Source organism: Opisthorchis viverrini, assembly GCF_000715545.1.
Source record: "Opisthorchis viverrini unplaced genomic scaffold opera_v5_78, whole genome shotgun sequence".
In the NCBI taxonomy this organism is placed as follows: domain Eukaryota; kingdom Metazoa; phylum Platyhelminthes; class Trematoda; order Opisthorchiida; family Opisthorchiidae; genus Opisthorchis; species Opisthorchis viverrini.
The window spans coordinates 507,700-521,353 of NW_008751734.1; the positions used below are offsets into that span (position 1 = coordinate 507,700).

The window sequence follows — 13,654 nt, forward strand, 5'->3', positions numbered from 1 at the left end:
ACATGAATTGCCTCGATTCTGTTTATCCAAATATTCTCACATGCACAAAGATACGACAGATTGCATCGTTGAAAAACGATGCACTACCAGTGAAGCTAGGCAATATTCCAGTTTTCGACGCTTTCAACCAAGCCCTCCGATACACGTGGATACACACATGGGGTGGGTTGTTTTCACCGTACACTTTTGCCACATTAGTTAGATTGGTTTTTGGACACTGTTCCAAGTTAGTGACAGTTGGTGCGGAATCGCTCAATTCTGGCCATTTGATTGGCACATGTGTTCAAACACGAACACTGCAATGTGGCTAGGAGCAGCTTGTGTGTGCGTGTGTGATGTCATAGAAGCCCACATAAACGGATGATTCTCAATGTTTCCGGGACATTGTTCGTTGCTTTAGCAACTAAATGCACTCTTATTATGATGCCTAGAGAAGTGTAGCAGGATTTCAACCGGTTTTTATGTTTTGTTGGCCGTTAGTTGCTTAAGCTTATCTCGCCTAATGGCGGTTTCATCCTATCAGTGAAGCTGATCTATGCTGAAAGCCAAAGAAGCTTGTTAGGAATCATCAGCCGTGCGAATCTCACGAAACTCAGAGAGCTTCGAACCGGCGGCATTCCGGGCAGTGCTAGAACACCTAACCGTTTGGCCATAAGCGACCGATGAGCTCCTTCTTCGTCCCATAGCTTTTTGCAGTCGTTGCTAGAACACCTAACCGTTTGGCCATAAGCGACCGATGAGCTCCTTCTTCGTCCCATAGCTTTCGTGCAGTCGTACGACACTGGAACACCAACACCAATCCCGTTGTTGCTGTCTGTGACAGACGATTGCATCGGCGTTAGAAGAAGCAGCCTCCATCTTTTCTATAAACATTTCCGTCACATTGAAATAAACCAATTCTTTGTAATGCACTACTCATAAGTTTGCGAAAATCGGTTCGACAGCCCACGACCGGTTTCGCCCTTTTTGGGGCTCATCAGGTAGGCACAGTCTCCGGGTTTCCGTCAACCTTATGTTCTACTTGAAACCAAATTGCATGAAATTAACGAATATACACTCATTTGCAAACTAATTTGGTTTTTCGAGAAACTCATCTGGAACCCAGCTGAATTGCTTGTTTGTGATGTCTCCAGGCAACCAATTCTTATGCATCCCACGAAATCTCGGCCGATTGATTTGTCTCGCTTTCATTCCATCTCCCCCGTCCACTGCTGCCCCAGGTGCGAAGAAGTACGCTCTCGTGCTGGTTCAAAAAGGTCTAACACGCGCCCTCTTCCATGCGCTCTATTCTGAATCCACCGAGGCGACGCCAAGTGAGGAATTTATGATACATATTCACCAGGTACATCGCGTCACAATTCTGTAGATTTCATCTTTCTGTTCACTGGATATCATATATGTGTGCGTGTTCGGAGATAGTTCAGCGGTTAGAGCGCAGATTTACTTACTGGAGGTCCGTGGTTCGAAACTGACCTCTGCATCCCGGCTTCCCCTCTCTAGGACTTGGGCAAGCTGACAGTATCGCAGCCCTCGTAGTTCCTTCGGTTGGCCTGGCAGCTAGGCACCGAAATGGTGTTGAGGCTGAACGATTATCTTTGTCTTTATTTGTTAGTATTCAATAGCTCATTAAAGTACACGGGCTACATCTGTTTAGGAAAATAGTTCCAAGCTTGCCCTTCTGAGCTTTTGGGGAAATCGAGGTGGCAAGGACAGGTCGAGGAATACACAGAACTTTGCGTTTGGCGAAGATTTCGGTGTGCACTGACATTCGTTTGCTTTACTGTTGTATCGATCGATGTCGTCATGACGCTTCCTCTATTCGCCCCTTCAACTTAGCTCTTATGTCGAATCGGACATTTGGATAAACGCTTCGGCGTGCGTGCCCGAATCAGTCAATGCCTTCAAATTACCTTGGGTCTGCTGCGTGCTCAAGTAAGTCTCATCTCCTGTGACCGGCTTTCAATTTCATCATGCTGTAATCCTTCGCGAACTTTCTGTTCACATCCGGTGAAAGTGTGATATGCTTTAGTTTCCCGTCATCGCTATTTTAGTTTGCAGGGGTGAGATAGACCAAGTCGTTAGAGCACGAATTTTCTGACCGGAAGGTTCGTGGTTCGAACCCGACCTCTGCCTCTCGACTTCCCCTGTCTAGACTTGGACAACCTGGCAATATCCCAGCCCTCGTGCCTCATTCGTGTGACATGGCAGCTGGGCACCGAAAGGGTGCTACAGCTGAACGACTTTTTTTATGATTTTCGTTTGCAGGATGATTCTTTGCGTTGGGAATGCCCTCCATGTAGATCGGTCGCTCGCATTTGGAACACGACACACTCGGCAAATCTTTACAACTTGTGGCCCCAGAATGTTAGCGAATGCTACTCACACCTTGATTATCCGCGCATTAACCTCATCGGTAACAGTACCGTCATGGCTCGTGTACCTGTCAAGATAGGTGAGGGGATAAAAAGGCAATCTCGTTATTCTGACGTTTTTTAAAAGCACAAAACGTTTGGAAATCTTGAAGCATGACTTTGCACGGTGAATGTGCGAACCATGCTGGAACGTGTGAAGTCAAATCCGGAATTCTTATTAAAATAGTTCGCGCTTACACGTAATCAACAGACGATACATTGATGTCGCCCGCGTAATCCGAGTCCAATAATCTCTCTCTCCAGACGCGATTTTGATGCCTAGATCCATGGCCTCTTGGGATGCTCATTGCATGCTAATATTGATGATAAAATTGAACAAAAATGGGATGAGTGACAGCCCGGACAAGAACTGCTAGCTGTAGAAAACTTTGACATCTACACCTTTTTTGGAATCACAAGGCTGAGCGCCCGAGGCACAGGTCAAGTCGGCATCTGAAGGGATGCTAGCTTGGGGGGGGGGCGATTTTTGGATGGAATTCATTATACGTCATGCGAATTTGTGGCGTTCAACTCGTCCTCCATACATCTCCTTTTAGACGGCTTCCACACAAGTACGCACCTGTTCCGGAATGCTTTGTCTACCCTAGATAGGATTCCTTCAAGACCCACCAATCATGTGGCAGCACAAAATTAGATGGTTTTAGCGTTGGATGCTAGTCCGGTACTTCCTCCTTGCGTGTTGTGATGCAAGAGGCGACTGGAGAGAGCGCGGGATTGCTTCAGCCAGGGAAATGACAACCAGGATATCCAGGGCGAGACAAATACGACGAAAAACTCCCGTTACAATCCCCTTGTGTTCTTCATCTGCCTGGTGTTCAGAATGATGAATTTCACCGAACTTTGTAGTTTCTTCCCTGTCCCATCTCATCTCGCTCACTCGTGTTCTTCAAAACTTCAACACCAATAGCCCGATTTACTGGCGTGCTTATTGCACTTGCACTTGCTGGGTAATGGAGCTTGCTGGTCAGTGTGTACACTAAACTCCACTGAACGAAAATGGACACAGCTAACCACTCTGATGGTTCAGTTTTTTTAACTTTGGTGTAAATCAATGGAACTTCGGCAACAGAGAGCTCAAGCTATGTGACATAGTTTTTCTGGTTTGTATTTTTGGAACGCGTGGCTAGCTAGACGTCGCTTTATTATTATCTTGGACACAGTAAGAAACAATGTGAACGATACCAAACAAAATGTAGGCACTAGTGCGGAGTTGGTACACACAACTTGTGACATGAAGTGCAACTTACGCGTCAGTTTTGTTTGAGGTCAGTGTACGAAGTTCTGGTTTCAGTTGGTCATTTCAAGACAGTTTCAAGTCTCAGAAGTCCCATCTATTAGCCGAGCATAGACCAAGGGCTTTCTCGAATGCCTAATGGCTACCAGAACTGTTGCTCATCTGTAAGTGAGTCATTTGGTATAAACCTTGTTGAAAAGCAGGTATCCTAGCCGCGTTAATATGTTTGTTCGGCGACCAATCGTTAAGCGAATGGACGCTCTCCAGCCAAGCTACGGTGTGGCTCTCTGAGTGATAAACATCATTCAACGATGGTGTTGCCCCCGCTGAATCTAGTCCTGATTGATTGTATCGATCAATTGCTTGTAGCCAAATGGTTTGGTGTAACCCACTGATCAAATGGTCCTGGATTCGAATCTCCGTGGAAATTCCGCAGTTGTCGTTGGTTCCAAGCGAGGGCTGAATAGCTGTACACTGCTCCGTACACCGGTTATCCGTAGAGGTTCACGTCACTTGTAGGAGATGTAGGCGAGTGTTGGGAACGAAATAGGCTACCTAGGACCTGGTTCTTACCTGATGTTCACAACAACGTCATCGTAACGCTGGTACTGTTGTCACTGCTTTTTACCTGGACAATAACGCCATCTGGTTAGATTTTTCTCCTTCTTGTGACAACTTCACAGGGATCTCTAAGGTCCATGCATGCCCATAAACCATATTCGTCACTAGATTAGACGTATTCTTGCTTGATCTTGCGTATCTAAACTGTGTTCACCAAAGAGACCACTCAGTTACATGCATTGCCTGTGATTGATAAAGGTCTTTGTATTCTGCAACCAAAGAATCGTAAATAATAGACCACGCCTCACACAGAAGGCCATCGTTGCCCAATGACAACGGTACGATATACCATCGACTACTTTGTACACTAACACATCCGTAGAATCTCTCTGGTTCACTACGTCCTGTCGGGTCAAGGAAACGTTAGGTTGAACCGACAAACGAGAGCTAGTCCCCCTGAAACTGGGTACTACGAGGGAACTAACCCCGTGATCTCTCCGAGCAGTAAATGCTCGTCGATAGGGACGCCTTTGTGTACTCGCCAGAAGAGCGATATTTTCAAGGAGGCAGCTTTTATATAGAGGGTCGTTCGCGTGTAGATATGTGACTTTCCGGCAGAGGTCGGGATTTTGATGGCCGTAGTCTTATTCTCAGCTGCCCGATGTAGCAGCATCGCTAGGCTCTTCACACACAAGCTCAACCGTGGTTATCCTCACTGTAAACCGCACTATTCATATTGTTTTTACCACAGATTGCCTTATTGGGGACCTATGCACCAACTCCCGCCTTGACGGCGTCGATGCCAACGAATGCCGCTCCGGCCAATGGGCAATCCCACAACACTTCAAATTCAGTGAATCTGTTCACTGCGTATTCCGGTCACACAGGTCTGGGTTTCTGCCCCCAGTTCATTGGCACCGGATATTCAGCAGGAATGACGAACAATTCAGTTGGCACTGCATCCAACCCTTACGCTGGTGCTGTTATTGCAATCCCAAATTCATTGAACCGGAGCCTGAAAACAGTGCTTCGCACACTTCGTCTGTATGTTGTCTGTGGAGCCGGTAGAATGAATGCTTCCATTCTGGGCCGTTCTGGAGCTATCGCTCTGTTGATTCGTTTGCTAACCATCGTCGCTGGGCTCCCAGCTCCCAAACCATATCCTGGGCACTTATCTCCTACAGTCTCACCCAAGTCGTCCAACACCGTAACCAATGCGGCAACTTCGAGCGCATCCACCATCGGCCCGGTGAACCAAAACACCCTGGGAGCACAAACTGCGGGGCAGTTTGCAAGTATGGTTAACTCGGGAACAAACAATTGTCATGGATCCTCTATCGGTGTGGTACTGACAAGCGCCAGTTCCCCTATGCCCGGCCTCACTCGCACCGGAGCGGAGAACGGTTTGATTATTGGTAGTCCGATCGTGACTGCTGTCACAGCAACAGCATCAGCAGCTGCCGCACTTCATCGCCACCGTCTGCAAAATGCAACTCGACGCTCAGCCAAAACCAGTTCGGTGAATTTTCTGGCCACATCCGCCGCCTCGCTTTTGTCCGCCCCACCTTCGTTGTTAGCGATCGGAGTACGTTACCATTCCAAGCTGATTCGACTGGTACTCAATACCCTGCATTGCCTAATCAAGTGGAGTAAGTCTAGCCGGTGTATCCACCTCCGCCTGTTCACCATTATCCTCATTGATAAATGCGGCTTTTTTGTGTGCATGAAAAGCCTCTTACCATGGTAGATGACTTCAGCTGAGTGTTCTGAATCGGCTACGTGAAGGATAACACAGTCTTCAGCCTGGACGTTTGGTTAGTCCCAATTTCCCGTGAGCGATGATAATCGGCTCCAACGTTTGGACCTCAGAATACTGGAAAGTCCAGCTCTTGTGACTTGCTTAACGGTAGTGCAACTCCATATCGGTCCCTTGGTTTCTTGCTCCGCTCACTATGGTATGTCAAAAGGCACGGTACCTCTACACAGCCCTTTATGGAGACAAAGAAAAATTATTACAACTGTATTTATAGGGTAGTCACAGAGTGTTCCACAAGGTCGTGCCAGAATCTCCGTGAGGGGTCGAGAAGCGTCGGGTCAAGGATGCTCAACCCAGAGTGGGTGGTATTCTGACCAATCAGAGCATGCCTTCGTTTGGTCCGTGTCCTGCACGTGACACATCCGTCCAAATGATGTGGTGTTCGGTTATTGGGGACGGCTGGCCTCCGGACACTAGGGTTCACGCTCGGCCATCAATATCTATTTGTTTTCGCGCCTTTCACAGTCGACGTTCAATGATATCGAACAGTTTTTTTTGTGTATTTCATACTGCACCCTTGTGTGGTGTACTTGCAGGTGCACCCGTACTATTTCCATAACCATCTGTGGCTAAAACAACAGTAAGACTTGAAAGGTACATATTGCAGAACTATCGTCACGGTCATTGGATACGACCTCAACCATTCAGTCTACCTGAGCTCTCTACTTGTTTATCAGTGAACCTTGCTTAACTTCGCATCGTTTGGTCAATCTCCTCTAAGGTCACAAATACCGTGATCGTTTTTTAGCGCAGAGGAATCAATCTTATTGACTTTGAAATTTTGAAGTTCCTTCACACGTTTTCACTGGTAGTCATCAGTCAGTTTTCGGTCCTTCCTGAACTTCTTTTTACAGCAACCGAGTGGTTTGTGAAAACGAAATCATTGTGACAGTTGGTTGTATGTGGCGGATCGAGCTGGTTCTAACTAATTTATGGTCCTGATCACCGGAGGCAGGAATCGCCGAACAACCAAAAGGTTTATCGAGGCATATTTAAAGTCCTAAAGTGAATTGAAGAGAGAAGAATGGATGGGAGAAGGACCTAGTGGTGGTCTATCTCAAGCATTCTGGAGTGCCTCTAGGCGCTCAATCGGGCAATCTGCAAAGAAACTGACATCACAAACCCCAATCTACCCGCCATCTTTTGCAGTGTCTCCACGGCGTTACGGGGCCCCAGCCTGAAAAGCACACCGCGCCAACAGCACGTAAACTGTTCGTAGTCTCTTTTACAGTCTTTTGTTAGGCACGGAGAGCAACACTTCTCTCGGTAGACGATGTTTTGTCATGCGTAATCTTTATGTCTGCTGATTCGCCAATCTGTTGTATCTAGCTGCTGACCCGCCCCCTAGTGTAGTGCCGGAAAAAAAACTCACAGAAGGGAACACAACAGTTATATTCCGAACAAGCGAGTGCGAGTGCGAATGTACAACGGTCTCAAGCTATTTATTGGATGGACACTGCCTGAACTTCGTCCAATGCTAACGCACGCGGTCTGGCTTTGGTACGAGGCTGTGACGCGCTCCATATTGCAGGGGCATTGTCTGACCTTAATCAACGCTGAGTCGCACTGCCTGGGTTTGATACGAGGCTGTGACACGCTGCATACTGAGGGGGCGTTGTTTGGTCAGCATCTAGCGAACCTGAGGGTCTCAGTAGATCTCGGGCATTCAGTGGTTGCATTCGGGAATCTGACCTTCCTGATAGTAATACATGGCCGATTCACCGCAGTTGATGAGGCTGGACGTATTCCGCGACTGAAGTACCTGCTGCAAGACCGAATACCGGTTCTCTAATTACATCGTTATGGATTCGTCGATGCCATCTGACTTCAGCAATACTTCCGAGGCATTGGCGATCAAATACCTGGAAGCATTTCGCATCTTCTGTCAGCAGAGGACATGTCTCGCAAAAATACAACACGAGGGACCCTTGAACCCCATTTATATGCTTTTATGATGCCACAAGCGACGCAAATTATCAAACGTCGTTTAGGTCTTTGAGATGTCATCAGCTACTTCCATCAGAGCTAGTACAACTTCCGAAGTATGTCAAATTCTCTACAGCCTCCATTGCTTTCTTACGTTTCAAAGGGCATGCTCGGCTGCTGCGTATTCTGAAGCATGGCTTTGCACCTTGTAGGTACATACCGAAAGATGATACGACGGTGGTAAGCCTATAAAACAGAGCTTGTGCTTCGCTTTCGTCCCCAAAGGTGAGGAGGACGATATCGTCTGCATACTCCAGATCGAAACGGTTGTCACCAAACTAACTAATGGTAAAATGGCTTACTAGTCCAAGTTCCCCAAGTAGTACCATATCTTTCCAGTGACAAATGGAATGACTACAACGGTTGGAAACGGTCAAAATAGATTCCAGCTTATACCAAAATTGAACAAATAAAACTGTGAGAATCCGGAATCTGCCGCCAGCTTAGAGGGACAATTTGGTCCCCATCAAATTTGGATCGTTCAACAAGGTGCCGTCTTCACAGAGCACACAGGTTTCCATGCGGGTCGTAGATGATTTCACTAGGTCTTTACCTTGCGACTGCTTCACGAAAACACCGCCACACATATAGAATGCCAACTTATAGCTAAAGGCGAAGTGTGGTCTGTGGGTAGCTCGGATTCAATATCGAGGGTAGTATAGGGGAACAGAAATTCCAGCAATGACTTTCACTCATCCGCCGGTGTTGTCCAAGTATCATGAAAATATTTGGAACATTGTGAAATTCAAAACACGAGCTGATCCCGTCAATGTCTTCTTCAGGTCAATACAGACTGTAAAAACCAAAGCTTAAGCAAAAGTGGGTGTGAGCCGGAGTTTACGTAAACAAATGAAATCTGTTTACTTCATGGCCTGAGTGGGCAGCCGTCTCGTGGACAGACCACGAAAGTTTCAATGCAACTACGAACGCTTTCTGCCGACATGGACTCGGGTTAGTTGAGCCCATCACAACTGTCTCGGCTGTGGCCAGACGTTGATACTCAATTAATCTTGGTATAATAGTGGAAAATTGGTGCCAGACTTCATCACAAGTGAGTAACCCCCGCAATAGTAATAGACCGCATCCCACCTCCGATTCCGTTGTCAGCCAGAACGCTCTACGCTACCTTTCCACTTTCTTGCATAGGTGCCGAAATGCGTAATGCCCAGGAGGCGAGATGGCCCAAGTGACTAGAGCGCGAAAGTACTGACCGGAAGGTCCGACCTCTGCCTTTCGACTTCCCCTGTCTAGGCTTGGACAACCTGGCAGGCCTCGTGCTTCCATTTGATGGCATGACAGCTAGACACCGAAAGGGTGCTACAGCTGAACGTGTACTACCGAGTTAGATAGAGGTCTGTGGCTACATTCTATCGGAAGGAAAGGTAGATAAAGATGAGTTTCCTCTGGACCGTAACCGATTCGATTTTCTTACTCATAAGGGCCTATCTAGATGATCGCTTTTGCGCGATGTACTTGCTTTGGTTGTTATCCGGCTTTAAGTTCTTTATCTTGCCTCGTCAATATGACATCTAACAAGACAAAGCTGTTGAAGCTCCAACGCTGCAGGTTAACGGGAGACTCAACGGAATCTCTCGTGTCTAGTACCTTTTAACCCAGTGTCCTGTGCAACCGTTCTCATGCTCCATTGGGAAAGCTATTAAAGTTGAAGAATAACGTGAACGAGTGATTTAGCTAAGTCTCACTGGGATCCTCCATTAACATCAACCTACTTTGCAGTCCAATCTGGTTTTCAAGCGCAGAGTGATAGAAATTAGGAGATTAAGCCTATCTGGTGAGTCAAAAAATGATGAAAACTGGTGGTCGAATGTCCAGGAGGTTCTAGGAAGTAGTGTCATATCAAGAAAACGTTCAGTAGACCTTTACACGTGGGGCTTAATCCGGCGCAATCGACCCAGTTGGACGCTGTCTTTGGGCAAAAACCGACGCATCTATTTGCCGCAACAGTCACACCAATTTTTATTATTACGGCTCAGCTTTGCCGCCGTCCCTTTTTATATCTGGTCTACAAACTCTAAACCTCGCGACTGAAGGACAACATCGGTATTCTTCCCGCATTGTTGTCGTGTACTAGGGTGATCCACTGTTTTACGATTGCAAATAACGCGTTGAAAATGGGCGGATGCTGATGGGGAATTCATTTTAAAGCCATCTGAGTTGCTCGCTACTCTCTGCTTCCTTACTCCTGTGGTGTGTCCAGCCAGCTACTCTACTCCACTCATTTTCGCCTCAATTGAAGAACAGTTTATCGGCCAATCTTAGCCCTTTTCGTTTGATGATGTCGTGCGGCAGTTTATCTTCTCTTTTGGCAACTTTGTTTATAGAGAACAATTCCACTCGGGCGGTCGATGCTGGAGGAGTTGCGATTTTGTTGGATTTGTTTCTCGACGTCCATCGTTGCGACCTACACGGACGGCGAATCCCGCTACAACGAAGTTCTCTAGCCTGCCTCAAGTCCCTCACAGTCTCACGTGAGTTTACCGTAGCAAGAAATTCTCTAGCACCGGAATTCGTCGTAGGATTATTTTTGAACTCACGCCACCCTGCTCACCAGTATGATGGATACGCAATACAACCCCTTGAAACCGAACATCGCCCTAAAACAACACTACATCTTTCTGTGGCGGACGTTTTTTTCTACTGAATGCCACGTGTGGTTCGTTCCGCAGTTGACAAACTCGAACAGAACTGTTTTATCAAATCACCACACCAGGACTTGTGACACAGCATCAACTACACTCGGCTCTGGTGTCCGCAAGACAGCCGACATGCGATCACAGCTCTCTCTCTCAGCATTTCGTTTTAACTTTTGTTGGCAGAGACGCACCTAAATATGACCGATTTCCATTAAATAAGGTAGGCTTTTCGACGATGAACACTCACGTGCAAACAAACTTGGTACTAACAAGAGAATCCACTGAATCTCTCTCGTTAGTAGTGCTTTACAGCTGAGTATCCTGCACACAGGCCGCGTCATGTTTCAGTGGATGATGTGAGCTCCCGAAGTCCATTGCCGCTTTCTCCCTTTTGATGAAGCTTACCAGGTATAATTCATCGACCTCATGAGTAGTAGTATCGTGCGGTTCAGGGTCATATATTCCGTTGCATCTGCTGGATAAATTGGTTGAATCAGAGTAACTTGGTACATACGTGGTTAAGTCATTCAATGACCGACCACTACTGGACGTCTAGCTCGGGAGAAAACAGCAACTCTTTATTTTAGTGATTTTCCTGGGACTTTTCTACCACTTGTACCGGAATTTGTGTTTGCAATCCAAATGCTATAAGTAATTATCAAGGACAATGTCAATACCGCCGCTGTCCGTCAGGTGAACATAGCGTGATGACGAGGCCATCACGTTTACGGTACGACGTGCTGCCAACCTACTCTCAGGACAACGTGGTTGTCTGCATTCCACGTTCGCAGGTCCAAAAACTGCTGTATAGTTTAATTAGTCTTCCTCTCTTTCCATTTGAATTACACCTGGAACAGGCTCATTCCTACTCATCAACGGATCACCTGTAGGAGGGATACCCGACACAGGCATGTTTTTTCTTCCATGTGGGCTTTTCCCATGGAGGAGTTTCGCATTGCTTCCAGGTACACTTGATGTACATCATCTGCTCATCAACAGGCCGTAGCTCAGTTGTATTTTGTACCTATTGCCCAGGAGACACTTCAGCATTGAGTAAGTTTGAATTGCAGTTCGATTATGTGCAATGAAGCTTTAGACAGGTTTTAACAGGAGACTCACCCGGGGGAGTCTTCAGCAACCTTATGAGTAGTGTATTGCGTCTATACCATGCTTTTATTCTTCTTTACTACTGACCTACCAGACGTCAGCAGTTACCGATTTTGGACTCAAACTACCTAACGTTGACGGAACGAGCGTCTCCTTCGTGTCCCCCTATCCTAGAAGCGAAGTGTTTAGTGCTCTACACTGTTAATCGATAAGATTTGTGGCATGTGTGGTAAAAATCCCCCAATATGTTCGCATGAGAACCTTGTTTTTCGAAGCGTTCAAGTTTGGAGGTCCACATGTGTGCAGCCCACCGAAGCCATTGAAGGCTCTGGGGCAATACAGAACAAAGTTCGGTAAAACAGAGGAGCCGGCGTTGGATGACTGAGCCGCGATCAATATTGAAAGGAGATGCGATCAATGAGTACCCTCCTTCTTATCAAAACGCCTATTCTGATCTTCACTCTCACACCATCCATTTGGCCTTTACTATTTCATCAATTAGGACACTGTCCACATGCATCTTTGTCAACCGGATGGATCTGTAGGTCACAATTCCCTACCGTTTGTAAACAAACCAGGATGATCCCTTCTGGTTCATTGCTGTTTTCCAAATACACTTGGTTGCCAGGTAGCGTTTCCATATTTGCTCCCCGTAATCCTTGTTGGCTATTTCATCACCATCATCACCATTGACAGCATAATAACAGTGTTGAATAATGATGTTTCGCTGCCGTACGATCATAATTGATTTGGAAGCCTAATTGTGAAGAAATAAATAAAAGTAAGTTGGGGAGGGATTTTGTGACGGCCTACCCCTCCAGACCCTCTTTTAACCAATCTGATCAGTTGGATGGACTTGAATATGGAATTCGCTCTTGCAATGTAGAATGAAAACCGACCAACAACAAGCAAATTGACATACTGTAGTGCCGAAAAACGTCTACGGCCCCTCGTCCAAAGTTCTTACCAAGAAGTTTGTTGGCAGAAAGGCACTACCGCTTTCTACTTCTTGCGTTGTGGAGGCATGTGTGCATTCAAAAAGGTCTTCCGGATTGTCGTAACTTGCTGGACGGTAGTGCAACTCTGTCTCGGTCCCTTGGCTTCTTGCTACGCCCACTATGGTATGTCAAAAGACACGGTAGCTCTACACAGCCCTTTATGGAGACAAAGAAAAATTATTACAATTGTATTTATAGGGTAGTCACAGAGTGTTCCACAAGGTCGTGCCAGAATCTCCGTGAGGGGGCGAGAAGCGTCGGGTCAAGGATGCTCGACCCAGAGTGGGTGGTATTCTGACCAATCAGAGCATGCCTTCGTTTGGTCCGTGTCCTGCACGTGACACATCCGTCCAAATGATGTGGTGTTCGGTTATTGGGGACGGCTGGCCTCCGGACACTAGGGTTCACGCTCGGCCATCAAGATCTATTTGTTTTTGCGCCTTTCACAGTCGACGTTCAATGATATCGAACATTTTTTTTTGTGTATTTCATACTGCACCCTTGTGTGGTGTACTTGCAGGTGCACCCGTACTATTTCCATAACCACCTGTGGCTAAAACAACAGTAAGACTTGAAAGGTACATATTGCAGAACTATCGTCACGGTCATTGGATACGACCTCAACCATTCAGTCTACCTGAGCTCTCTACTTGTTTATCAGTGAACCTTGCTTAACTTCGCATCGTTTGGTCAATCTCCTCTAAGGTCACAAATACCGTAATCGTTTTTTAGCTCAGAGGAATCAATCTTATTGACTTTGAAATTTTGAAGTTCCTTCACACGTTTTCACTGGTAGTCATCAGTCAGTTTTCGGTCCTTCCTGAACTTCTTTTTACAGCAACCGAGTGGTTTGTGAAAACGAAATC

The 13,654-nt window shown here is 46.6% G+C and overlaps 1 protein-coding gene across 1 annotated transcript in view; it reads left to right on the top strand.

The window, feature by feature from the left end:
• Positions 1–1,133: 1,133 nt before the first annotated feature.
• T265_13549 (hypothetical protein) overlaps positions 1,134–13,654 on the top strand; it is a gene marked incomplete at both ends in the record, with an annotated part of 81,156 nt that continues 68,635 nt past the window's right edge. Inside the window, 4 exons of the mRNA XM_009169432.1 lie at positions 1,134–1,342; positions 1,837–1,932; positions 4,979–5,876; positions 10,372–10,518. Of these exons, the coding sequence (XP_009167696.1) occupies positions 1,136–1,342; positions 1,837–1,932; positions 4,979–5,876; positions 10,372–10,518 (1,348 nt within the window). The remainder of the gene's footprint in view (positions 1,343–1,836; positions 1,933–4,978; positions 5,877–10,371; positions 10,519–13,654) is intronic.